Source organism: Pan paniscus, chromosome 9 (genome assembly GCF_029289425.2).
Source record: "Pan paniscus chromosome 9, NHGRI_mPanPan1-v2.0_pri, whole genome shotgun sequence".
Classification (NCBI taxonomy): domain Eukaryota; kingdom Metazoa; phylum Chordata; class Mammalia; order Primates; family Hominidae; genus Pan; species Pan paniscus.
This window is the reverse complement of record NC_073258.2, coordinates 10,494,855-10,521,479: the sequence shown is the minus strand read 5'-3', so window position 1 is coordinate 10,521,479 and position 26,625 is coordinate 10,494,855. Positions and strand designations below refer to the sequence as shown.

Sequence of the window (26,625 nt, the reverse complement as noted above, 5' to 3'; positions counted from 1 at the left end):
CATAGACATAGGCCTCCAGTTGGATGTGATTATCAGAGAGGATCCTGGGAGAGTATCCATCCCTGGCCTAGATCTCCTTCAGGAAGATTCAGGCCCTCTACAGACAGCTTGCCCCTGCCCCTCCCTCCCACTCCCGCCTGCTTCCTGGGGGAATGCTAGTACCGCAGTTTCCCGATATAGCTGTCCCCTCCTCGAGACAAGTCTGTTGGGTCCACAGAGATGAGGTAATTGGAAGTTTTACTCTTCTTTCTCTTCCTTCCCGCCAGGAGGAACACCTTGGGGAGTGGAATGAGGTCATATTCCAGACTCAGCCTCTGGTCTGCACACAGTCATGAGAGCCACTCACACAGACTCTCTCCCTTGCGTCAGCTCCCAAACGCACATATGTGCACACACACAAATGCACTGGAAAACACAAAGATGTGCACAGACCAGACACGAAGGCAGTTTCTTTGAGGAACTGAGAGGTCAGTGGTAGATATGAGACTTCCAGTCACATTTCAGCCCCTAGGACTTCAAAGGGCTGTAAAGCCTAGATGATAACATGCCCAGACCAACCTTACCTTCTTCCCATCCTCACGGTCCAGGTGCAGAAAGTAGGTGGGGTACATGCCCCGGTCCATCCCTTTCTTGTCCCGAGTGATGCGGCATTTGATGGTGATACCCTGGGGGGCTGGCCTCAGTGCAAACTCCTCAAGATCCTGGACCTCAACGTCCACTGGTTGCTCTGGAGCTGTTGGGCTAGGGGCTGAGGCTGCCTCCTATGGGGATGCAGAATAGGTGCCTGAGCCCCACGGACCCTAAGCAGCCCAAATTGGTGGTCTGGGATCCAAATCTGCCTCCTAATGTGGCGGTGGGAGAGAGGGAAGGATCCTGGGATTGGGGCCTGGCCAGCCTGGGCCTGGGGTCAGAAGCTATCTTCCCAGCCCTGCCCTCAACAGTTCCTAGAGGTGGAGATGGGAGATACGGGAGGTCCTCAGAGGTCATCCTGTCCAACTGCATCTCCCCCCATACATCACCCTGCTGGCCTAGCTGAAGAGGTTAGGAGGCAAGGTAGAGGGACATAAGAGGCCAGCAGAGAAGCTCCTAAAGGCATACGAGTCCAGCCCCAACCCCAAGAAAGCCAGCTCCCCATCATCTCTTCATATGCACTCCACCTCTAACGGATGAGCAGTCCTCCAAAAACTGCTGTGGATGCAGACTCACTCACTCACCCTGACGGACTTCCTGCTAGTAGCAGAGCTGGGGCGGGTGTTACTATTTAGCTGGGAGGAGCTGGAGCTGTTCTCCTCCTCATCCTCCTCATCCTCGTCAAAGCTCATGCTGCTGGAGATGCCTGGGCCAAGGAGAGAAGAAGAAGGGATGAATGAGGAGAAGTCTACCCTGCCCCTGAAATACACATGGTCACATACTCATGTTCAGACACTGACTCACCTGTACCCCCACAAACTTATGCACACACTCTTAGCCATATCTACACATATAGACTCACATTCACACATATATTCCCACACATGTCCAGATATACAAGGATATTCTCTCAGGTACACACATGAGCTGGGGCTGGCCACAATCCTCAGGATATATCCCCACCACCCAGTTTCAGCTCAGTCCCTACATTACCCCACTACCTAGCAGCCACCCTACCACTGTCTCTTGTGTATCAAGGCCTGCACTGAGCTCACCTTGAACTGGGAATCTCCATTTCTGACCTCAGGCCTTGGCTGGCATAGACCACGGAATCTGCCAGGGCACAGGCCTCAGCTCCTTCCTCAGCCCAATGTGGAGGGGACCCACTGACTCCTCATCTTTGCCGAGCTTCTATCTCAGCTGTCCTCCCGCCTGCCATTCCCTGGGAATGCCATCCCCATCCTCAAGTTGTCTCAAAGTCCTTTGTACAGGAAGCCATCCTTGATTAGATTCCTCACAATGTGTGGCACTGCCAGGCTTCTTCCCTCTGCCACCCTGCACCAGGGGCTCCCTAGGGCAGGGCTTGTGGTGGGAAAACTGAACAGCAGGTTTCCACGGAGGATCTACCCCGTCTCTTGGTATCCTGGCCCTGCTCCCAGTAGCTCAGCAAACATATGGGAAACTTCTTGCAAAAGGAGCTTTTTCTAAGGAGCAAAAGGAAAAGGAAATCTGCCCCCAAATCAGGGCCTCCCTGGGGCCTTAGCAGGGGCCCTGCCTAAGAGTTTCTCTTTTGTCTCCGAAGTGTGCCCCACCCTCACCCACCATTGCCAGGGAGGGGTTTGGACACAGGAAGGCCATGCTCCCAGAGAAAGGTGCATCTGAGAACCTGGGACTGAGTTTTGGGGGTATCACTGGGCCCCCATGGGGCTCACCCTTCCTCTGCATCGTGGCACGGAGATCCTGCCCGCTGGGCCGTTCGCCCCCACCAGCTGCCGTCTCCCCTGCGTCCTGGGCGTGGTCTGACTGGCCCACAGTCAGAATCTGCACTGGGCCTTGGGCCTCAGACTTGTCTTCTGCCAGTGCTGCTGGCCCGCTGGTGCCTGCAGGCCACGGACACGCCTGAGTTACATCCAGGAGGAGGAGAGGAGGGCCTGGATTCTCAGATGTCCATGAAGGGGATGAGGGAAGAGTGGGGAAACCCTCTGCAAAACTTTATTTGCAAAACTGATTTTTATAAAACTAATGATTGCACCAGCCTGTTAACAACTGGTAAGCTAGTAAGGGATGTGGGCTTCATTTCTTCTGCTCTTCCCCCAAATTAATTGCCGAGGGTTGGTTTACAATACCTCACGTCCTTAAAGCAGATGGCAGCCATCTACAAAACCAACTGCACAGTGCAAAAAACAAGATGGAGAACAAGGACTGATCCAGACCATAGGCAAGGCCAGCAATCATTCATGGACACGGCCAGCTACAAGTGATCAATGCTGGTGTTTTCTTTCACAAATATACACAACATACACACATGCAGTAACTCACATACATCATTAAAAACATGGGCCCCTTGAAAAAGATTGCAATTGGCATACACTCGCCTTCCCAAATGGAGCATCTCCCATCCTACGTCAGCTTTCCTGCCCGTTACCACAGAGCTTCAGCAACAGAAGCAAGGCCTGACCCACACAGGTGGCAGCCACCCTGCCCGCCTACTGAGCTATGCCCAGAGTGCTCGGCCAGCTCCAGAAGCCCATGGCCTGTGACACATCACTGTCCAACCATGACGCAGTGGCCTGGAAACCACTGTCTATGAACAGAAGTTGAGGAAACGGGGTGTGTAGCCAAGAGACAGGACCTGGGACAGGTACCACCAATCACTGTCCTTAATCTTTAGGGGTCTTTTCTGGAGAAAGAGGAGCAGAGGGAACAGGCTGGTCTGTGGTCCAGAGGGTGGAACCTGGACTAGAATATGGAGTCAAGGGAAGTCCACATTATACGAAGAGCTGACGGCGAGGGCTGCACAAGGATGGGGCAAGCTGCCTGGGAAGCAGTCAGCCCCCAGTGCAGTGAGTGTCCTAGTCCAGGCTGGGTGAGATCCTCCTTGAGGGGTCATGATAAAGGGTGCTCAGGCCAAGGTAGCTGAGGTGGGGGACGGTGGTTCTGGGCCATAGCTGAGCAGGACTTCACTTCCTGGCAGTGTGGTAGGCATGCCCACACCCAGAGGCAGCCCAGGCACCTCCCAAGCTAGATGAGGCCTGTGAGCCACCTGAGGGGGTGCCCAGAGTGGCAGTCTGTGTCTTCCCTGAGGCTGTTCATCCTATCCCTCCCCTCCAAGTCAGGAGAACAAACCTTCCCCAGCCCTACAGTGGAGGCCAGGCCTGCTGGGGAGGGCTGTAGAGAATGTGAGCTGACCTTTGTGCTTTCCCTTCTTCTCCTTCCTAGCGGCGCCACCCTGGCCCCCTGCTGTAGCTGCCGCCTTGGTTCTCTTGGCCGAAGCTGGTGCTGTTGGGCGCGTGGCTCCCAGCTGCACACTGGCGAGTGAGTCGGCCTCTTGAACTGCTCAGGAAACATCCCCAGATGGAGAGAGAGAAACAGGCAGTGGGTGAGACCAGAGCTCCCACCTGAACACAGTCCCCAGCACAGCATTTTTGACGGCACCCCGAGTCCCACCAGGGCCCCTGTACCACTGCTACAGCCCACAGGATCAGGCCCACTCATCTCTACTAGGCAGAGATTCCAGGGCAGGCCCAGCTGGAAGGAGGCGGCACCCCCAGCCCAGTGTAATCAAGTCAACAGCCAGACCGAAACCTGTGATCAGCCAACAAAGTGCGCACTCAAAGTTCTGGGCCACCAAACCATACTGAGCCTGAACAGGGGCAGGGAGAATGTCTGAGAGGATATGGCCATTGAAGACGGGGAAGAAAGAACAAAGGCTGCATCTTCTGGAAGAGACCACAACCAGGGCAAGCACTCCAGGGAGCCTACGAGGGGGCTCTGCGGGGATGAGCCCATGGGAGGCTGGGGTGTAGGAGTGCTCAGAACAACAACTCTGGGACACAAGAAGCTACAGGCACCAACAGTGAGGTCGCAGAAGGGTCCCAGCTGGTGGCCTCCAAATTCTCCATACTGCAGAACCCCAATCCACTCAAAATCCTTGAATGGTTTCTGATTGTTCTTAAGCTGAAGACCAACATTCTCTCCCTTCCCCTAGGTCTAAACACATACTCCCCACCTCTGGGACACCAAGAGTTGCAGCCACACCAGGCTGGTCTGTTGACTCACACGCACCGCACTCCCTCTTGCCACAGGGCCCTTGCTCCTGCTGCCTGCACTGCCCTCCCCCTCGCCCCCCTCAGTGATCAACTCACTCATCCTGCAGATTTCAGCTTGGATGTCACCTCCCGAGGGACACTGTGCCTGCCTCCCTCGTCAGAGCAGGTGTTGTCATCTACTCACAGAATTTGGCTTCCTTCCACAAAGCACCCCCGTGACCATCTGTTTAACATTGTCTCTCCACCTAGACTGTAAGGTCCGTGAAAGCAGGGACCACACCCATTTGTGCTCACTTGGGACCTACAGCCTCTAATCCAGAGCCTGACACAAACCTCAATAAATATTTAAGAACTGAATGAATGTGTAACATGAATGAGTATAGCCAGCAGGTCAAAAACCAGGATAAACTGTGAGGTCCGATGTATATCAGACTCCCTCCTTTTCCTCTTGGAATGATCCCCTGAATTTAACGCCTGTAGCCAGTAGAGGGCAGACAGGGAGGCAACTAATGCTGTAGGCGGGGTGGGAGTGGCCTGGAAACACCAGTTCCTGGGTAGGCCACACGTGTGTGCAGCAGCCTCCCCAGAGCTTTGTCCACCATTTGAACCTGGACAAAGACTGGGCCCCTAGAGAAGCAGTAGGCACCTCCCAGAAATCAAATGTCACATGTTCAAATGTCCTCTGTGAAAAAGGTCGTGGAGGCCCAGCCCACTCTGGAATGTCAGGGAATAGCAATTCCTTGATTTTGGACCTTGGAACACACCATGGCTCCTTCGAGTTCCAAAGCCCTAAGACAGAGAAGTTTCCCCATTTTATAATGGAGGAAACAGATCCAGAGAGGGTAAATGGCTTGCCCCAGTCACAAGCGAGCAGGTAACTAACTGGTAGTGGCATGACCAGAAACTATCTTTTTCTTTTTTTTTTCTTGCTGGATTGCAGTGGCACGATCATAGCTCACTGCAGTCTTGAACTCCTGGGCTCAAGTGATCCTCCTACGTAGCTGGGACTACAGGCAGGTGTCACCACACCCTGCTAATTTTTTTTAAAGATGGGGTCTCACTATGTTACCCAGGCTAGTCCTGAACTTCCGCCCTCAAGCAATCCTCTTGCCTTGGCCTCCCAAAGTGTTGGGATTACAGGTGTGAGCCACCTAGCACAGAAACTGTCTTTTGACTTCAGTCCTGCACTTACGCCAGAGGCGCTAGTTGTACCACAGTCTTTCTGATGTCCTGACATCATCTGGAACACAGCTGCCAAGAAATACCTTCCAAAATGACTGCACGTCAATGACCTCTCACGATGTTGGCCTCTGGCACAAATTGGCAGGGCCCACAATCCTGGGTGCAGGCCCCTATTCTGTATGCAGCCTCACTCGCCCAGGTGCCAGGCTTGGCAGAGCTGGGGCTGTGATGCCACACAGCCACAGGCCACACGCCATATGACCCAGAACATTGGCCACCTTCCTGGCAGGGTACCACTACCACCCTTGGGATGGCACTCACAAAGGAAATGGAGGAGGTGGCTGCCAGCAAAGGGTGGGGCTGGGGCCAGCTCTGTGAGGAGCAGCTGGGGCAGCCTCTGTGAGACAGCTGGGCTGAGGTCCCTGGTCCCCTTTTCTGAAGGCCTCTCAAGTAGAGTACAGGCATACCAGGTATGGCCAGGGTGCTGAACTGACACACACACAGGGGAATTAGCATGAAGGAGCTTTTCATCAGGGAGGCAACACGATATGGAGGAGAGACCATTTGGCGTCTGTTAGGTCTGGGTTCAAATTCTAGCCCTGCTGCTCACTAGCAGAGTACTATGAGCAGGTCACCGAGCCCCTCAGAGCCCACATCCTTACTGATGATGTGGGGATAATGAGTTCCTGTGAGGATGAAACAAGATAATGCAGGTAAAGCCTCTAGCACTGTACTTAGCCACTGGCAGGTGTACAGCCAGCCTTTGTTAGAAGAAACGGAGTGGGCTTCCTCGGAGGGTACACATGCACACAGAGGGGACCGAGCCTGTATAGTGTGCCCAGCCACAAACTGGGCACCAGGCAAATGAGACTCACCTGCTGCCCTCCAATGTGCAGACAAAGGGCTCAGGGAGCTATGGGTCAGTGGAACCCAGAGAAGAACCTAAAATACTGCGAGGCAGGGTATGGGCCAGCAGTTAGATGAAGAAGCTCAGCCCTGAGGTGAGGCAACTACCAGTAGTTCGATGTATCTGGAGGCTCCAGGTCATAAAGAAGCCACAGAAGGAGGGGAGCACCAGGACTGCTAAGGTTCTTCCTAACCGCAAAAGCCAGATGCCTGCAACCTTTTTAGAATTACTATTTGATGAAGGAGCAGCCTGGATTACTAGCACCAGCAGGGGGCAGTGGAGACTGAGTCTGAGTCCTCCTTTCAAGCTCAGAGACCCCCAACCCCTCAGTCTGGCCTGGCCTACTCTTAACCTAACCCAAGCAGGAAGGAGGGTCCTGAGAACAGAGATGTGCTGAAGCCATCTCTGGAGATGTGCTCTTTCCAGGATGAGCTGCAGAGAATTTCTCCCAACTGGGCTCTGCCAAGACCTGGAACATTTAAGGATGGGAGCTGAAGGCTCCAGGTCCCTACAGCTCTTAAGGAGTTGTGAGCCAGAGAGAGGGATCTGCCAGTCAGAAGCCAGGCAGACACGGTGCGGAGAGGGAAGGAAACAGGTGTTTGTACTGAGACACTGGTTGATATGGGGCAGGACAGTGAGACGGATTCCTCTCAGAATGTAGAATACGGGTGGGGAGCAGGTCATCTACTCTTAGAAGCTACCTCCTGCACTCAGTGAAATGCTCCAGATCAAAACTTGGACTTCTGAACTCCTGGCCTCATAAAAGGTTTAGGCTTCTGGCCTCAGTGCCTGATTCAGGAGGTGTCAGCTGGAGCATACACAGGCGCCCAAGGCTACAGGTCCACCTTCCCTCTGCCCTCCCTACTCAGCTGTCTGCCTGGGCTGGAAGCCATACACAGCCTGGGCATCCCCCGTCAGGACCAGTCCACACCTGCCTAGGTGGGCAGGAAGTGACGGGCTCCCCGAAGCAGTGACGGGATGTGGAGCAGCAGGCAAGGTATACCTTGGTAGCTGGTGCTGCCACTGCTGCTGAGGTAGGACTCCACCAGGGGGGCTTGTTCCTCTGACTGCCGGGCCCGCCGGCTCCGGGGCCGCCCATCTGCATTGGCCTGCACCATCAGGGGCTCCTGGCGCTTCTTCTTCTGCTTCTGCTCCAGCAGGGCCCGCTATGGAGGCACAGAGGTTGGCTGACCCACTGCCTCCACCAGGAAGGGCGGGCTCCCAGTTATCGGGGGGTCCACAGCCCACCTTGGGCCAAGGCCCCATGTCCTTGGCACCCCAACACTTGGGGTCCAGGAAAGGGAGGCAAAACAGGGCCCAGGTGGCTGCCTTGGCAGGATCACAGCACAGCCAGCCCTCCAACTGCAGTCACCCAGCTGCCTGAAGGCAGGAGCCCATGTGCCGGGGCAGGGTTAGTGCTGAGCTGGGAGAGAGTGCACCTCTCTTCTTCCACATGGGAATCCCATCCCCCAATCAGACGGGATCATCCAGGGAAGATGGACAGCCCTGCCCCTCTGCCCTCAGAGATCCCAGCCCAGACTCTTCCCTTCTACCCGGCCCCAGGCCTACTCACCTGCCGATCAAGCTTCTGCTGCCTCAGGTTTCTGCCCTCATCATCTAAGACACTGCAGAGCGAAAGAGGGGTTTTCAGGGCTTGCCCGTGAGGTGACAGGATATAGCCCAGAGCCCACCCCCAGCGTATCTGGGCCCGTTAAACCCATCCCATCATGGCTGCTGGGACTCAGTGAGCCCACATGGTAGGAGGAGGAAGGGTGGAGCCTGCCATCTTGAAACCAGCTTGAACCAAAAGGGCTTGAGCTGCCACTTTGGAAGCCTGCTAGGACCCCTGTTTCCCCAAGGACTCCCCAGTAAATACCGGATGAGACCCTCCCCTCAGATCCCTGAGCAGGGCCGGGCCTGACTGAGATCCAAGAGAACGATCCAGAGGCATCCCAGCAACAAGCCAGGCCCGAGGCCAGGCTTCAAACAAACCCAGGGGGCTGCTCCCTCCAGCTCCCTACTGGGATCTCACCAGCCCCAGCCTTTTCCTTCCTTTCCACCATTCTAGAGGAGGCTGCGTCCTCTGGGGCAGACCCTTTCCCCATCCGTTGAAAGCAAACTCCTAGCTTTCCAGGTGGGCAGAGTAGAGTCCTGACTTTGTCTACTCCCCTTCCCCACTTAAAGAGGGCAGAGGGTCCTTCTCATTTGAGAGAATGAAGCTAAGAGACCAACCAGTCCCTCAGCCTACAGGGTTTGGGCCACACAGAGGTGTCTGCAGGGTGGACACAACACATCAATGTACAGCCCAGCAACCAGCTACCAGGTCCTTCCCGGGCTGCAGACATGGCACAGGCAGCCCTGGGGACATCAAATTCTTGAGCCCCACCAGTCTTGGGACAGGGAGCCTCATCTCACCCACACTGGCCATGCCTCTGAGGAAGGCAGGGCACAAGTAGGGAACTGGTAACTCAAATCACTTAGCTTTTTGCTAGCCAGAGACACATGCATGAGACCTAGGCCCAAATGCTATAAAGGCCAAGGTGTGGACAGCTGCATGAGGTGAGGCTGCAGCCTGAGGATCTGAGCTCTGGGAAGCCCCAGGCGGCCCTGGCCCAGTTATTCTGAAGCTGCCCCTGAACCAGACTGTGTCCGGGTACCTGCACAGGCTTGCCCGAGTGCATTAGGTTTGTGTGAGGCCATAAGGAAGTGTGTGAATATCTCATGTGTGTGCACATATGCATGCAGACACCTGTGAAGAAGTGGGTGTGCTTGTGTGAAGGGGAGCGCAGTGTGCGTGCAAAGGGGAAACATGAGGTCACATCACCCTGAGGACAAAGTGAAGCCACTTTCACCTCCTCCTGATGGCTAGCCCTTTCTAGCTGGAACAATCATTGACCACCTACATGAGCCTTAAACTACTTGCACCTCCAAGGGAGCCAGTCAGAGGGTAGAAGGAAGCCCCCATATCACAGACTGCCCACCACCTTGGCCACGATCTATGAGGACTATGCATGTTTTTTAAGTAGCAGGTGTCCTGCCTACTTGACATCTGGGAAGGTCTTTCCTTGTACCCACGAGCTGCTCTGCATGTCAGAGGAGCCCCAACTGTGATCTGGGGCTGTGTGCAGAACAGCCTCATTCACCAAACCCTCAGCTGCCAGAGCACAGGAGAAAACACCGCTCAAGAGCCATACTTCTAGGCCTTGGTCTTCTTGAAACAGCCCATCTGCCTAAGAGGGCACAGCTGCATTTGGGGCTCCCTGAGGGCATTGCCAGGACCACAGGATGCAACCAGGTCCCTAAATATTCCAGCTGGCTGAGAGGCTGGGCATCCCATTGTGGAAGGCACACACCCAGGCTGGAGGACTGCAGTGAAGACTTCTGAAGAAAGGGTTCAGGACCAGAGCGCAAAATGCCTGAGGGCCCTGCCAGGCCTGAGAGGCTACAACCCTCCCATCTCTACAGCTCAAGCCAACAGCCTGACTGAATAAGCAAAGTCAAAGCATTTGCCCACAGACGGACTTGAAAGGGTCAGACCCGAACACCGGTGTCCCCCGTGGTCAGCCACACGCACGGTGCATACACATCACAACTTTCAGGACACACGTGAAAAATGCAGTCTAAGCTCTGTACAGTGGCCCCTGGCTGACAGGAGCAACAGGGTCTGGAATCCAACTGTGCTCCCTCCGCTTGCCAAGCTCTGTGCCTGGGCACAGGGCAGCTATAAACCCCACTGTCATAAGCCAGTGGCCTGGCCCCTGTGCAACCTCCACAAGACAGTGCTGGCTTCCCTTTGTGCCAGCAGGAGGGGCCATTCCACAGTTTTCTAGGTTGTCGCAAGCCACTCACACTTGCAGAGGGCAGGGACTGGGCAGTCACCTGGGCCATCCCCAGCCCTGGGCTTGGCTGAGCAAGACAAAGAAGATGACTTCCATGGTGCTGACGCTCACATCTAGAGTCATTTAGAAAAGGGGACATCCAGCTGAGAGGTAAGACTCACATCAGCAATGCCACCTCCGGAAATGCCGGGTCACAGCAGCTGCTCAACCGACAAAAGGTATTTCCAGCCATAGTGGCCTCACTGCCCAGTGCCTTTTAATGCTCTCATCCATGCAGCGGGCACATTTCCCTACCAGAGGCCACCATCCCACTGCCATGGACTATGCACAGTTATGCCAGAGGCAGGAGGCTGCTTTCCATGGAAACATTCCTTTCTCCTCCTCTGCCTCCACCTCCATTTCCTGATGGGGGAGAATGATAAAGAGCCACAGGCTTCGGCGACCCTGAATACTAGGTAAGATAACAGGTAGAAAGGACTTAACCACTGGTCTTCACAGAAATATGGATGAACACAAGGGCTAGGCTACTGAAAAGAGGCTCCAGAAACCTCAGACATCCCCAAAGTACCTAGAGAGCCACCTGCCACCTCACCCACCAGCAGGCATGTGCAAGCACACAGAAGGAAAGGAGCATGCACAGCTGGGGGGCGGCCACTGGGGAGAAGCCACCTGTGCCTGGCTGAGCAAGACCCAGCTAGGAGGGTCTACACTAAATCTACTAAAATGGGGAGGCTCTGAGAGTGGGCACGATTCCTGGTAAAGCAGTGTTCTAGAGGAGCTGCAAGGGGACGAGATGGGACCACGATTACCTAGCAGTGACAAGCTTGTACCAGGTGGGTGTTCCTAGCTAACGACAAGTACGCAACAACTCTCCCTGGTGAATAACAAAGAATCCCCAGCCAACAGCAGCTGTTGTGGAGACCAAGGGCAACCGCGATGGCTGTCTCCAGGAAGAGCAGAACCAAAAGCTCCCCTGGTTTCCTCAATAGGCCCAGTTCCCTTCTCCGCCCCCACCCAGATGGCCCTTCCTCATCTCCACCCCAGCACCATTCCTAAGGCATCTTCCTTTCTCACCGACGCTTCCCCAGCCTGCCTGTTTCTGATGGGCACTGTTCTAGGCTGACCTAAACGATAACCACACAAGGAGACAGTAATGGTTTTTTAATGACTTCAGCTCCAATTATGGAATAACTGCCAAGCCCAGGCTGCCAGCTGCAGCCCCGCCAGGAGACTCAGACAAGAGACAGGGCGCTGATGGATAGGTCTTTCAGCTGACCCTGGAGTCTCCTACATCACGGGCACCTCCTGCTGGGGGCCTGAACAGGGAGGCTCAGGAAAGCCACTGGCTCATGAGGGTCAGAGAAACCCAGGCTTCAGTGTCCACCAATCCATCCGCTCAGTCCAGCACCAACGAGGTGGCAGCTTCACCTCCCAGGGAGCCTGCCCCTCTACATCCACTCACTTCCCCCAAGGCACCCCACAGATATCAGAGCAGTCAACCACGATTGACAACAAGGGGCAAGGACACAAGGACAATTCTGTGCCCTGGAAAAGCACACACAGCCAACATCCTCTAGCCTGTTTCCGAACTCCCTCTCTTCAGAGACTCTACCTTACATGCTCCAGCTACTCCATCAGTGCTAACCAGAGGCCCAGGGGTCAGGGAATCTAGGGACAGACCCAACCCTCTGGACACACTTTCCATGTTGACTTCACCCTCTCCTCTTCCTGCCCTCATTCTTTCCCCTCAGTCACAGTGGAAGCTACCCCTGCTGGACCCAGGAAATCACAGATGTGGGCTGTCAGGAGAGGAAAGGCCACCAGGGCATCTGGCTGCAACCCTGTGCCCCTGGCCGCAACCCTGGACCCCCGGCAAGTCCAGATCTGTGGCTTCTGTTGCCTGGCAGCTTACTGGGACACAGTGGGAACCAGTGCAGCTCCAGAAGGCAGAGGACCACACTGCTCACAGGAGTTCCAGCCTCCCAGGATGTGCCGTCCCCATTCCAGCCAGCAGTTCCCAAATTTATCAGGTGCATTCAAGCTGCTGGCGGGACTAAGCCCTGACTTGGTCATTCAGAACTGCTGGGGAACATCCCCCAGAATCAACCCACTCCTCTCTCTCTTTGTAAAAGCAAGTGCCATGGGTGATTCTAATTCTCAGCCACACAAATGCGACCACGAGCCACAGCTGGTGATCTCTAAAGAACAACAAGAAAATCAGGGAGTCGTTATAAGGCTGCCAGAAGTAAAGTGGTGGGTCCAAGTGCCCAGGGCACCTCTGAGGCTGAACCTAGCAGCAGAACGGAGGGAGTCAGGAGTCCCGTTACTCCCTAGAAAACAAAGTTAGGAAGTGGTGGGAGGATCCTAACAAGGGCCAGGAGGAGGGGGAAGCCGGAGACTTGCTTAGGTTCAACCTAAGGAAGAACTTAAAAGAAATCACAGCCATCTGCTGGGAGGCCGTGTGGCAGGGATGCTACAGGGAGCATCCACACGGAGAACTAGATGACCTGTAAGGGCTCTTCCAGTCTGAGATTCTCTGTGACCTACAGAATGCTTTTCAAGCAGTGCTCCAGGAGGTGCCATGGTGATGTGAGAGTGCTGTATCCCTCAGGTGTGCTTAGAACCCAGGTGTGGGGCTGGGAAAGCCAAGGAAGCCCTAGAGGCTATCCCGGGATGCCACTTTGATTCAAAGAAGTGGACGTCTTGTCTGTGCTGGGGACATGACCAGGAACCAGATAAGTTCCCTGATCTCAATTAGTTCATGACCAAGTGAGAGAAACACCAGGCAATGGCCTCAGGACCATGAAGACAAGGGCACTGAGGACGGGGCCACCCCAATCCCACCCAGCACAGTCCTCCAATACGCCGTGGGCCGCAGTCCTTCCTGACTCTCACTGCTCCACTTACAACTTATAAAAGGCTGTAAATGTACTAAGAGCATTTAATATTCCTCAAGAACACAGGTAAAGAGAAACTGGCAGAACTAGAAATTATTAGTACTAACAGAAACAAAAGACAAAAAAATTCCAATTGTTAAACTTTAAAAAACTCAATGGCTCCCTTTGAACTCAGAATGTGAGATTAATCCATGATCATTATACACTGAGCCAAAATTACCCATAAGAAGATTATCACCAACTATCATTTCTCTAAAGAAAATAAGCTGGGCCCAGGGAATGCAAGGTGTAACCATTAGAGAGGGAGTAAAACCCTCACCAGCAGAACTAGCAAGAAGCCAGCCAACCCCTCTCTCCCAAACCAAATGCCACATTCCAGCTCTGACATGCTGTGACATTAGGGAAACCTCACACCAGTCAAAGCACGTGCATGCCACCCCCTGCCCCCACTCCCATCTGCAAGTAAAATGCTTTGTCTGTCTTCTGCCCCAGTTTTCTCTGTGATCAGACAGCATGTGGCTTTGACTGCAATCAGCAGCCCAGTTAATGCAAGAGGCAATTTGAATCTCCTCCTCTCAGCCCAAGTCTCCCATTTTGGAAGTCTACACCCCAATTCCAGTGCTTTCCCACACTCAGTGCGTGCCCATAAAGACCCCAGCAGGGCAGGGGGGATCCTGGCAACTGTTGACATAGCCTGCCTCCAGCTACACACCCCCCTCTCTACAACAGAACGAGGAGGTGGAGTGACAGGCATGGGGAAAGCAAGCAGTGCAGGGCTATAAGGGTGTTGAGATGCTCCTCGGGGCCAGGCTTCCAGGGAGGCAGGATTCTATGCTTCAGGGCTGAGTCTGCGGCCCAGGAAAGGAATTGGAGGGGTGGGGGTGGAGGGGAGATAGTAGTTGGACCTGGGCTGAGGCAAGTGCCAAATCACTCCTTGCAGGATGCCAGGGCCCTAGGCACTTGCTAGAACAGGGTCATTTCCTAGAGACAATTCTACCTTCCTGGGCCACCTTTCCCAGGAACAGGCTTAAGCCATTCCATTTGAGGCATATTTTCTCTAAGACCCCTGCACACTCTCTACAAGTTGCTTTAGTCCCTGGCTCCCTGAGAGAAGCTTTCTAGAACCATGTCTTGGCCTGGCCCAACCTCCAGTTTGCCAGATCCTAAACACGTCATAATATCCACATAATCTCCATAAGTGCTGCCCCTCCCACCCTCCTCAGTCCATGGCCACCACCCTGCCATCTGGACCCCCACACACAAGTACTTCCACAGCACCGGAGTCCACTCAGCCCACAAGCACTGCCCAGGCACCTCTGCCGCGTGGCTAGAAAAGGTTGATGACACTCTATGGGGCTGCACTGTCTTCTAGAAGGTCCTCAGCCCACATGTGCCAAGAAAGGCCAGGATCCTCCAGAAACTACCTGTGCCCCAGCCTGGACGTCTGTCTGGCGCAGCAGCTCTTCTGAGTCAGCTCAGCCCCAGTCCCTGGTTCCATGATGGAAACAGCTCCCTAATCCATGTGAGACTGAAGTGTGACTACATGTGTCTGCAGCAGAGCCTGTGGGTGACTTGTATGTGCGCACGTGTGAGGGTGTTGCTGGTGGTTGTGGGGAGAGACACAAAATAACCTAGAAACCCCTGAATCCCCCACAGGAGCTGAGATTAGAGGTAACAATTCTCAAGAGAAACCCTGAGTTCCCAGGCCACGTGCCTGTTTTCAGAAGGATCTGCTTTTAACAAGCCTTGGGCGGTTTCAGCTGGTTTCCATTTGGGACGCTGTCTGGACAGACTCAGAGAAGAGCCCTGTCAGAACTATTTTCTGTCAGTGACTGGTATGAGGCTCTAACAGAGAGCAAGCTGTGTTACAAGGCGGGACCTGAGGATCTCATCCTGCCGTCCGCTAGCACGTGCACCTGGGTCGGCAATAACACAGTGGGCCTCAGCAGTCCAGCACCCTTTTTACACAGAGACAGCCCCGTAGCCCATGGCAACCAAGGAGCCAATGGGTGGCCAAGAATCTGGCGCTGCCATGGCGATGAGCTCCCTTCCTTGGTAATAGAATGAAGTAGAGTGGATAGGGAAAGACCTGCACCTGTGAGGGGCCCCCAGAGACCACCTCCCCGCCCCCTTCCCAGGCAAATGGGAAAGCCCAGCCATCCTTGAGATAGACCACAGTGCCTGGCAGCAGAGGGTGGTGGGCTTCCCTGAGTGTGCCTGGATTCTTGAGTGCTTTTCTGCATGTGAGGGCAGTTCTATGTCCTGTGTGTGTCTAGGTATAGACCTGCTAGCAAGTAGATGATTATTCAGTGTCTGAAAGAGAATGAGTAGCACTTGTGAGTGAGAAGCAGGTGTCAGTTATTCTCCAGATACAGGAGGTGGACGTGCATAGATATGCAGGCATGTATCTTTGTGAGCCCAAGAATTCTTGTGTGTAGAATATACGAGTGCATGTCCATATGACCACTTGGTTCAGAATAACTGTCTTCACGGATCCATGCTTTGAGAGTGTGAACCGACCAGCAGGAGCGTCTTTGGCCCAAGGCAGGGACGTCCTGTGGGTGCATGCGTGCAGATGTATGAGCGTGTGCGCGCACCCTGCACAGGCGTGTGACTGGGGTTCTGGGCCTAGGAGGGGGCTCAGAGCAGTGTGGACTCCTTCCCCAGGCGGCCACATGGTGCTGCCTGACCCAACAAGGCCCACACAGGCCCCTTCCAGCAACCCTGGCAGATAAGCGGGTGGAGCGGGGCAGGCGGGAGCAGTCCGCAGGGGCCCTCAAAGTTGAGGGAGGAAAGACCAGCGACTCCAACCCGCGCCCCAGTGCTGGGATAGGTGGAGAGGGCAGCGGTGCCCTGCGCCCCGGCCGCGTATCCCCAGCCAGCTTACGTCCCGAGTCGGGAGTGGTGGGCGCCCCGGCCCGGCGCCCGCGTACCTGTAGGGAATCCAGTCGGAATGCGGCTTGGAAGTCATGTCTCTCGGGGGCGGGGCGGTGGCTGCGGCTCTGGAGGCCGGGGCCCGGAGGGGCCGGCGCGGGGGCCCTGCTCAGCTCCCGGGCCGCCCCGGGCCGCATCCTCCCGGGCCGGGGCGCTGGGCCCCGCCGAGGCCCGCGCTGCACGCCAGGGCCCCCGGCTGCTGGCTCTGCGAGCGGCTGCCTGCGCGGCGCGGCGAGATGGGCGAAGCTCCGGGAGTGCGCGGGTCGTGCGCGCGCGTGGAGGCGGGGAGGCCGACCGCACCGTCCCGCGCCCCTCTGGCGCCAAGGCGGGAGTACTGCGTGGCAGCGGCCGCCGGCCCCTTCTCCCTCGCCCCGCCCCGCCCCGCCCCGCCCCGCAGAGACCCCACCCCCGGGCCGGCTCAGGGCCTGCGGAGCGCCCTTGCCCCCTCCCCCGAAATCGTCGCGATCCACGCTCCATGCGCGTGACCGCGCCGGCTCCCACCTTCGGCTAACGGCGGCGCTGCAGCCGGGCCAGTCCCCAGGCCTCCCAGCCTCAGTTTCGTCTTCTGTGAAACGGGGATCATTCGAACACCTCCCTATGTACCTGCCCTACCTATCTGCGCTATGGGATGGGAAACCGATGCGCGGATTTGGCGGGGCAGGGACCGGGCCGGAGGCGCGGATGGAGAAGGAATCCAGTCGTGCAGGAAGAGGCGGGGGAAACTCCGGGCCGAAGCGTGGAGGTTGGCCTTCCCTCACCCCCACCTCCGAGTTCCCACTCCCCCGCCTGGGGAACCCTCTGTCTTTGGGTTAAGGAGGTGTTTCCTCAGCAGTGGCTCCCTCCCATCTACGCTATAGCGTCAAGGGAAGGGGAACATTTACTGTCTATTGCATTCCCAGCCCTTGCAAATTTCTAATATGTAATCTCCACAGTAGCCTTGAGAGACAAACATCATATCCCTATAACCCAGAGAATAGGAATGCTGAGATGCCCAAGGCCGTAAAGCTAGGAAGTGGTGGAGCTGCAACTGTTCTGTGATCTGTGTCCTCCAAAGCCCTTCCTAAGGGGCGCAGTTAACCGGAGGCAAAAACCTCTACAAAGATCATCTGAAAGTCTCTGCGCGCTGAGGAGGTCCTGGCTGTGACTAGGACCAGCTTGAATGCAAGGCATGGCACACTGAGAAGGTACGGGACCCACAGCAGGGCGGGCGGAAGCAAGCAGCAGCAGCCTGAGGGGTCACCAAGGCCTGCGTGTGGAGCAGGCGATCAGGGAGAGGTCTGCGGAGGGGCACGGTCCCCACACGCCCCGTGGGCGTCCTCGTGTGCATCCTGGATTCTGCCGCGCCAGCCGCGCCAGAAGAGTGTTGTGCGGCGATCTTCTGATGACAAATAGGCGGTCAGGACTGCCCCGCAGAGAGTGTGAGAACAGCCAAGTGGGCTGAGGGAGGGGGCTCATCCTGCTGCCCTGGGGCCACAGCCAGACCCCCACCCCAGGGCTCTCCCAGCCCTTCAGCCTTGCCTTCTCTTGCCCATTAATTATAAAACACAATAACCACAATATTTGGATTATTTGCTGGGCGTCAGGAGCTGTGTTAGGTGCTACGTACATGTTATAATTCGTTCAATCCTCATAGCCACCCTAGAAGGTAGGCACCATTAGCATACCCATTTCACAGCAGAGGAACTGAGTCACAGAGAAGGCAAGGATCTTGCCCAAAGTCACACAGCTGGTCAATGATGAAGCTAGCATTCACACCCAAAAGGTCTGGGTCTACAGCACTTACCCTCAGCCTCCTTTTGGCCAATCACAGTTCATGTAGTGCACACACACACACCCCTACACACATGCACACACACACGCACACCTACACACACGCGCACACACACACCTACACACACGCATGCACACACACACGGCCTCTCTCTCCAGGCTTCTGGAGCTCAGGACAGGTCAGATCCATCTCTGTCGGGCACAACATTGATGCTCTCTGAACACTATGACCTCTGATTATTTATCAACCTCCAAGAGCTATCACTGTCACTGGGGACAGAGAGCAGACAAAATAAAACACCTGGGAGTGGGGTGCAGAAGGCAGAAAGCAGGGCTGTTTTGTTGCCTGCTGGGATGCTTGGCCTGGACTCTGCTGGCCTTCCAGGAAGGGCAGCAGAGATTGGTCCCTACCCTGGAGACCGCAGCAGAGCAGCAAAGCATTGCCCCAGAGGCCTCTGTCCTTCAGGGCAGAACCTTGCCTAGAGATCAGAAGCTTTGACCCCTGGAGGCCGCGCCCTCCAGGCCACCCCTTCCTGAGTTGCAATTAGTAGCTACCATGTCAGAGACAGCTAGAGTCTAAAAGACTTTCCCTTCAAGAATTTGAAGCTGTTTTCCTCCCTTTATTCCCAAATTACCTGACACCTTAAAGCAATCAGAATTTAGTTGGAAGGTCTCAGGAGCCTGGAGTAATTGAATCTATTAAATAGACAGTTTAGGCTCTGTCCTAAGGGAGCAAAATCTGGAGGCAGAGTGAGGTGCAGAAGTAAGATGGCTTTCCAAGTCTCTTTCTGCAGAAGTTACGTATGTACATGGGATGTGGGGGAACCATGGGACTGAGCGCCAGTGTATGCATGAGTGTGAGTGTGTGTACATGTGGGGGAGCCAGTGGGACTGAGTGCCAGTGTATGCATGAATATGAGTGTGTATGTGTGTACATGTGTGTATGCACATGGGTTGTGTGAGTCCCATACACTGGCACACAAGAGACTGTGTGCCAGTGTATGCCTTGAGTGTGTGTGTGCATGGGAAGTTGGGGGCAGCAGGACTGTTTCAGTGTACGCAGAAATGTGTGTATGTGTGTGAGAGATGGCCCTGCAGTCTGAACAGGACTGCACAAGAACATTTGTTGGATGGTATGCGTGCAAGAGAATGATGTGTGTGCTTCTTCGAGTTCCATGGAGTGCATGAGTGTTAACATTCTACTCAGAATGCATGATGGCTTTTTCCACTCAAATGACTTCCGTGGTTGACATTTTAAGTGTACGTCCTTGGCTTCCATCAAAAAGCTACTCCAGAAAGTCATATGATGTATATTATACTAGGCCATGATTAAAGTTATATTTTTACAACTGCACTGTAACCGTGACCCTCGAAGAAGGGCATAAGCTTTTCAAATTTAGCCCCAGGAACAAGGTTATCTGGACTGAAACACCACCACACAGCAATCCCAACATGCCTCCCTCACCACCTGCCCAAATCCTGCAAGGGTAAGATATTTGCTATGAATTTAAATCATCCTGTTTGCATTTTAGGCATTTTCAAACGTGGTGATGAAATGTTTGTGAGGGGGAGTGAAGGAATGCATGGGGAGTGAAGCAGCCCAACAGAGACCCTCACATCTGCCACCTGAGCTTGAGGACCCCAGGGCCACCCCCCCTCCCAAGCAGAATCAGTTCACCCAGGGAAGAAGGTTAGCATTTTGGGACTTAGCCACCTATATGGAGTCTTATATGTGCTATACTTAAGGTGACATTTTTATTGAGTGTGGGCCATCTCTAGTCAATTTTGGAAGCAAAGGGATATGAATGATAAATGATATCCATTCAAATTGGGCCCTGTCTGTTGGCTTGGCATTGTGACCTTGCAGTCTGAGGAAGGCAATTCAAATCAATCAAACATCAACTAGCCCCTCAAAGGCTGATGCAGGGCTGCAGTGGCCTTAGTGGGGGTCAGGTGCATGGCTGCTCTCAGGGAGCTTTCGGTCTGGCAAGGGAGATAGGAAGAAATAATGACTGTACCCTACATTAAGGTGTTGGTGTTACAACACAGGTGTACAATGTGCTGGGGGCAAGGGGACACAGAAAAGAGGCAGTCAATGGAAGTCCCTAGAAGTGGGGAGATAAGGTTAGGACAAGCCTTCCCAAGAGTAGAAAAGGATGATGGTTGTGTTGGGCCCTGAAAGATGAATAGGATATTGATAAGCTGATAACAAAGGAAGAGGGAAACGTAACAGTTACTGAGATTCTACAATTGACCGGGCACTGTGCTAGGGTCTTTTACCAAAGGGCCATACAGACAGAGGATGACAAGAGCAAAGTTATGCAGACATGAGAGTACATGCCCAATGCACTTGAAAACCAAGGTGCAAACCAGCATGGCAGCATTCAACCAATAGGTGAATGGTTCGGTGTGGCAGGAAATGGGCCTAGAAAGTTAAGGCAGGGCCAGGTCATATGTCATCCTGAACATCAAGCTAGGGCGTTTGCAATTATCCTATAATTTGGAAATATCCTATAGACTCTGTTCTAAGGATGTGGTTCCCAATGGGGGACCACTAGAAGGTTTTAAGCCAAGAATAATCTGCCCAGATGTAACCTTTAGAAAGAAATAATTGGGAGCAGAATGGAGGATTGCGGGAGAAAGGCTAGTGGTATGGCAAACTGCTAGACAGCTATGAGTAAAGTCCAGGACAAAGATGAGCCAGCCCTAAAACAGAGTCAAGTGCCATTTTGAAGCTGTGGGTAGACATCATGGCAAGATGGTAGCATAACTATGGGTGGCCAGATAAAGCCCTCTGTAATTCCCATTTAAATAACTGCAGAATATACAAAGAGCATTGCACCACTGTTGATGATTGAGATAAATAGGCTTACAATGTCTGAAGAAAAATGTAGGTCAACCACTAGTAAAATTAAAAGCAATGTCTATTTTCCAAATCACTGCTGAAAATAATAGCAAATCATTTCCACACACACAAACACACAAAAGCATAATCTACAGGAAACATAAAATGCATAGGGCATAAAACAAAGTAATAGGAATAAAACCAGATCGAATGGTTATGAGGTGAATGTAACTAGAGAGCCCGTGAGCCTGGATCATACACAGCTATCATTTGTTGAGTGCATGCTCTATGCCAGGTGCTCCTCTGTGTGTTTCATAAAGACAAATATGGCAATGGGAGGATGAGATGGGATGCTTCCAGTCTAGGATCCACTTGGGGCTCCAAATGAACAGATACCACATTCCAAAGTGAAGTGGGATACACCTCTTGGAAAAGAGGTGGCGAAAACCTGGGTCCATGCCATTAGCTGACACCCATCTCTAATGCATACAAAATGGGAGAGAGGTTGAAAAAAGGTTGTTGGAGGTTTAGAATGAATTTCAGAGACAGCCTTTGGGGTCCAATGATCCCAAATAAATGGGAGGGGTACAGGGTGCTATCACCTTCACCTCAAAGCCAGACAGTGGGGCCTTGAGGAGACCCCTAAGTCAGTTGATATGTGGCCACAATGGTCTCGGTGCCACAGTGGAGAAATCCAAAGAGCAGCAAGAGTGCTGCTGCTTCAGGATCAGCCTGAAGCCCTGGTTTGCAGGGCAAAGCACACATGAGTGTCTCTTGTGGACAGAGGTAGGACCCAGCAAGAGAGCCAGATGTGACTGTCTTAGATCCAGGACAAGAGGGCTCCTCCAAGGGAGGAGGTGACACTGAGGGAGACCAGGTTTCCCAGAGCCTGAGAAAGAAACCATAGGATCGGCTACGGGGAGAAAGTATCAGCCTCATCAAGGGAGGTGCAGGGTGAGACTCCAGCGATGGGGTGGTCTCCACCAACCCACAAAAACAGCCCAGTGAGAGAAAGGGCCCAGAGAACAACGGGACAGCAACTCATCAGAGTACAGTCATTGAAGACCTTTCCCAACCATCTCCTCTCCTACCTCCCTGCCCCTCCACCTTGGACCCTGGAAAGGGTCAGGACTGTCATGTGCAAGGTCCCCACAGGCAGCTGGCCTACAGCAGACTGTGCTGGGAAAGAGATGGTGTAACTCTGACGTTTCAAGATTTTTTTTTTATTATAGCAGACAGGATGCATTAATTACTGACAAGACAACCTCTAGTTACCTGAAAATGGTCAGAAAAGTCATGGGACTTACCCTAAATTTAATATAATTTTAGAAGAGAAAACAGCCCTATAGAATAAATTTAAAGAGACTGTGGGAGACAAAAATAAAGTTTGCTTTATGATTACATCTCATGAGTCATGCCTATGCCTATTCAACTTAACAATTACACATCACTTCTCCCATTTAATCCTCAGAGCAACACTTCAAGGTAGGTACTATTATAATCCCCATTTTACAAATGAAGCAACTAAAAGGTTATATATAATCTGCTGAAAGTCACACTGATAAGAAGTGATAGAGTTCAAATTCAGATTCAGGCAGATGAGCATTGTAGAGCCCAGAGAACTACCTTCCTCCAGAGAAAACCAGATGATGGGCGCCTTAGCCCTTTGACTCATTAATTCCTGTTCTAGAAAACTAGTCAAAGGAAATTGAAAACGAAGTCAAAAGTTTATGTACAAAGATACTGATGGAAACTTTATTGCTAATAGGGGAAATTGGCTGGGGGAAGATAAACAAAATGTCTATTAATTAGGACTCCGTTAAGTAAATAATTCAGTGTTCATAGGATGGATCACTAAGCATCCTTTATGGGGAATTTTTGTTTTTATGAGACAGGGTTGGCCTGGCACAGTGGCTCCCGCCTGTAATCCCAGCACTTTGGGAGGCTGAGGTGGGTGGATCACATGAGGCCAGGAGTTCAAGAGCAGCCTGGGCAACATGGCAAACCCGTCTCTACTAAAATTACAAAAATTAACTGGGCGTGGTGGTGGGCACCTGTAATCCCAGCTACTTGGGAGGCTGAGGCAGGAGAATCACTTGAACCCGGGAGGCGGAGGTTGTAGTGAGCCAAGATTGTGCCACTGCACTCCAGTCTCGGTGACAGAGCGAGACTCCGTCTCAAAAAAAAAAAAAAAAAAAAGACACGAGGTCTCACTCTATCACCCAGGCTGGAGTAGTATAAGTGGCGCTATTGTAGCTCACTGCAGCCTTGAACTCCTGGGCTCAAGTGATCCTCCTGCCTCAGCCTCCAGAGTAGCTGGGACTACAGGTGTGAACCACCACACCTGGCTAATTTTAAAAAATCTTTTGTAGAGATTGAGTATTGCTATGTCTCCCAGGCTGGTCTTGGACTCCTCAGTCAAACAACCCTCCTGCCTCAGCCTCCCACAGCACTAGGATTACAGGTGTGAGCCATCGCACCCAGCCTTATAGAGAATTTTTAATGACAAAGTAATGGATTTATGAGATGGAATACAATATTTTAGGTGAGTATAATGCTCTATAGAAAAGCCCCACCAGCTGACACATATGTGGTTTCATACAAAGATGCCTAGAGTGAGAGACACAGTCCAGTGTCTCAGCTTTGCCACCCTAGGGGCCACATCCTCCATTCCAGGCGGCCCCTTCTTCCAGGTGTTTGAACCTCCTCTTAGCTCCAGCTTTGGCCCCTAAGACCTCCTAGTGATCCCTGAACAGTGCAGACAACATCCCCACCCCCGATGTTAAGAGAAGACAGACAATAAACACACACTATTGGTACAAAATAGATTTGGTAAAAAAAAAAAAAAAAAACACACATATATATAGTAACGCCTTACGAGTTGACATATCCTCAGTTGCCTAGTGTAATATGGTGTGTCACTAAGACAATAGCCAACTGGCTGCAAGAAACACCTGCAATTCTTAGCCTGGTTATTTATCTTGGAAGGGAGCAGAGGAAGTGCAGGAAGGATGATGCTGAACCGTAATACCTGCTCTTTACCTATTCTGAGGCATTTGCTGAGTGCTTCCTAGGCAGGGAGACCCAGGGCTGGAGTACAGGGTCTCTGACCCGGGGAAGGTTCTGTTCCCAGCAAGTCCTCTTGCCCACTTGCCCAGGGGGCATCTAAGCCCAGCTCTCTGGGGAGCACAGGCTGAGATTATAAATAGAAAGAGTGGTTCTGAGGCTGAGCGCTCAGGCCCCTGTGCTCAGCCTCCACGAGGGGTTTGTTTCACCAGCATTATTGGATTTGCAGATAGGCAACAAGGAATTAAGCTGATCAGGAAGAGCGGGAGAGAGCTTTCATTTATTCATAAATGCAGAATTTATCTAGCAGAGCCCTCTCCTTTGTCAAACAAGAGCCATTTCCTTTATATCCTCCAGCAAAGAACATTTTATTTTGTAACCTTTCAGAAAAGCCTATGAGTTTGTGTTTTTGACCTGTTTTTCTCCCTGCTCTAAGAAAACCATGATTATTTAAAATGTGAAATGCATATTAAAGAATCCTATTCTGAATTCACAAACCAATCTCTCCAGCAAGAGGAATCAGTCCCTGAAATGCAATTTAAACTCTTTGAAAATTTATTACTCCCAACACACCACCTTTTTGCTCCATGGCCCTTCCCTTTTGCTGCTGCTGATTCTAAATATCAGGATCTAGAGCCACCACTGAGGAGGCAGAGTCCCAAAAAAGGTGGTGCTATGGGATTGGAGTCAAGCTGTGGGCTGAGTTTTCCAGACTCTGAAGTGGGGATAAAAGTTCCAAGACCTATGGAGGCAGCAGCTATAGAGGAAAGAACACTAAGTTGCTAATGTGCTGTGCGACCTTAAGTGAGGATGTCCCCTCTCTGTGCTTCATGAGAGAGAGTGGGACTGTCTCTAAGGCTCCTTTTAGCACTAAACGTTCTCTGATATTTTGACTCTTTAAAGCAGGGCTGTTAGGAGACAAAAGAAGATGATTATAGTTTACTCAACTCTGAAATAAGGTGAGAATTCTCGCTTTATTGTTTTTTGTGTTAGCATTCTTGTATTTTATGTAAGAAACACAGCTGTGAAAACACACAAGACTGAGGGGAGCTGAATTCTTATCCTCTCTGCTGCTAACTCACTGGGTGACCAGAGACCACTTTCCCCAGGCTCGCCTCAGTTTCCTCATCTGTTGATTGGAGACAACGTATTCCTTGCCTACTGCACATAGTGTGTGAGGATGAACTGAGAAGGGACGTGTGTCTGTGAATGCTGTGCTGCAAGTCCAAAGCACCACGGAGATGGGACAACATTTAGTACTTAGAGCTCCCACTCACTGAGCCCTCACACAGGGCCAGCACTGTGCTAAGTGCTCGCTCGTACTGTCTCATTGATTGCTGGCAGCTCCCCGAGGAGCTATTATACAGAAGGAAGCAGAAGCACTGTGGGTGGTCACAGCAGCAAGGATTTACTCAGCCTCGCTAAGCCTGTGCCATGGGGCCTCCGCCGCCCACCGCAGATGAGGGTAAGAACAGGTGGTCCCACCACTGCTGCCCTGCCTAGGCTCTAGGAGGGAGGAAGGGAAGGAAGGGAGAGGGTCCCTTCCCCCTCTGCATCTCCAAGCTGAGCTCTGGCCTGGAGGAGGCGATGCGTGAAGACTCCTTCTAGGCTTCCTCAGGTGAGATCACGCCCAGGGGTGGTGGGGCTGTGGGGCAGTACCCACCTCTGCCTCCTTCCCCCTCTGCGTCCTTTGCATCACTGTGTCTCTCTCCCGACTCCTGGTCCGATCACAGCCCACCTGCTCTCCATGTCTCTGTGTCTGCTGAGCTGTCACCACCCTCTCCGCTGCTGCAGAGTGGCCCCTTCCTGTACCTCCATCCTGAGGAAGGCACAGGTGGGAGCTCTGAGGATGGGGGCTCAGCTTAGCAGGACGAGGCCCTGGGATTCTGAGCTGGACATCTCATGCCAGGTGGCCCTGTCCCAGCCCTTACACTTCTGAGGATTTCTGGGGTCTCCCTGGAGACAGGCAAGTTGGGTTGGCCCTCAGATGGACTTCAGAGGTCTCTCTTCCCCAGTGGGAGGGGCCTCGGGCCACTGTGTGTTCCTCTAGCTCAGGTCATCCTCTGCTTGGCCCCAGCCTCCTGGCCCTGCACCGAACACACCCCAGCTCTCTCTGTCATGCTGTGGCTCCCCATATCTGCATCTCAGCCTGACTATTCTGAACTGTATTCCACCCCATCCTCCTGGCTCTGACAGGCAACTGAAGCGGTTTGGTGAAGGACATGAATCTCATATAAAACTTCCCTTGCTCCTTACAGGTGACCAGACATTTGCTGATGTTGTAGGCCCATGTTCTCACTTGATCTAAAAACACCATTAGTGTCTTGGATGTCAGGAATCCCAAGTTTAGGCCTAAGTCCCCAGCCTCCTATATGACCATCAAGAAGTGCCTTCCCAATTTCCTTGGCCTTAGTGTGTCAGTGTATAAGATGAGGGGGTTGGATTAGATAAGGTCCAAGGCACCCAACATCACTAGAGCTCCATTATCATGGGCCCCATCTGATAA

General features: G+C 53.0%; 2 protein-coding genes across 7 annotated transcripts in view; one reads left to right on the top strand and one right to left on the bottom strand.

The window, feature by feature from the left end:
* The window catches only part of RIC3 (RIC3 acetylcholine receptor chaperone), a 77,165-nt gene extending 72,129 nt beyond the window's left edge, over positions 1–5,036 (top strand). For all 4 annotated transcript variants that reach the window (XR_010113330.1, XR_010113329.1, XR_010113328.1 and 1 more), the window contains one exon: positions 3,850–5,036. The gene's annotated coding sequence lies outside the window, so the exon portion shown is untranslated. The remainder of the gene's footprint in view (positions 1–3,849) is intronic.
* Positions 1–26,625, bottom strand: part of TUB (TUB bipartite transcription factor) — an 87,437-nt gene that overhangs the window by 8,324 nt on the left and 52,488 nt on the right. The window contains exons 1-8 of one of the 3 annotated variants that reach the window (XM_003818120.6): positions 16,438–16,785; positions 8,342–8,393; positions 7,772–7,934; positions 3,820–3,963; positions 2,343–2,510; positions 1,215–1,336; positions 564–761; positions 163–275 (exon numbers count right to left, since the gene is read on the bottom strand). In XM_003818120.6, coding sequence (XP_003818168.1) covers positions 163–275; positions 564–761; positions 1,215–1,336; positions 2,343–2,510; positions 3,820–3,963; positions 7,772–7,934; positions 8,342–8,393; positions 16,438–16,475 — 998 coding nt within the window. In that variant the 5' untranslated portion in view covers positions 16,476–16,785. Of the gene's footprint in view, positions 1–162; positions 276–563; positions 762–1,214; positions 1,337–2,342; positions 2,511–3,819; positions 3,964–7,771; positions 7,935–8,341; positions 8,394–16,437; positions 16,786–26,625 lie in introns of those variants that run through there. The other 2 variants (XM_003818121.5, XM_034932080.3) reach the window with 2 other exon arrangements.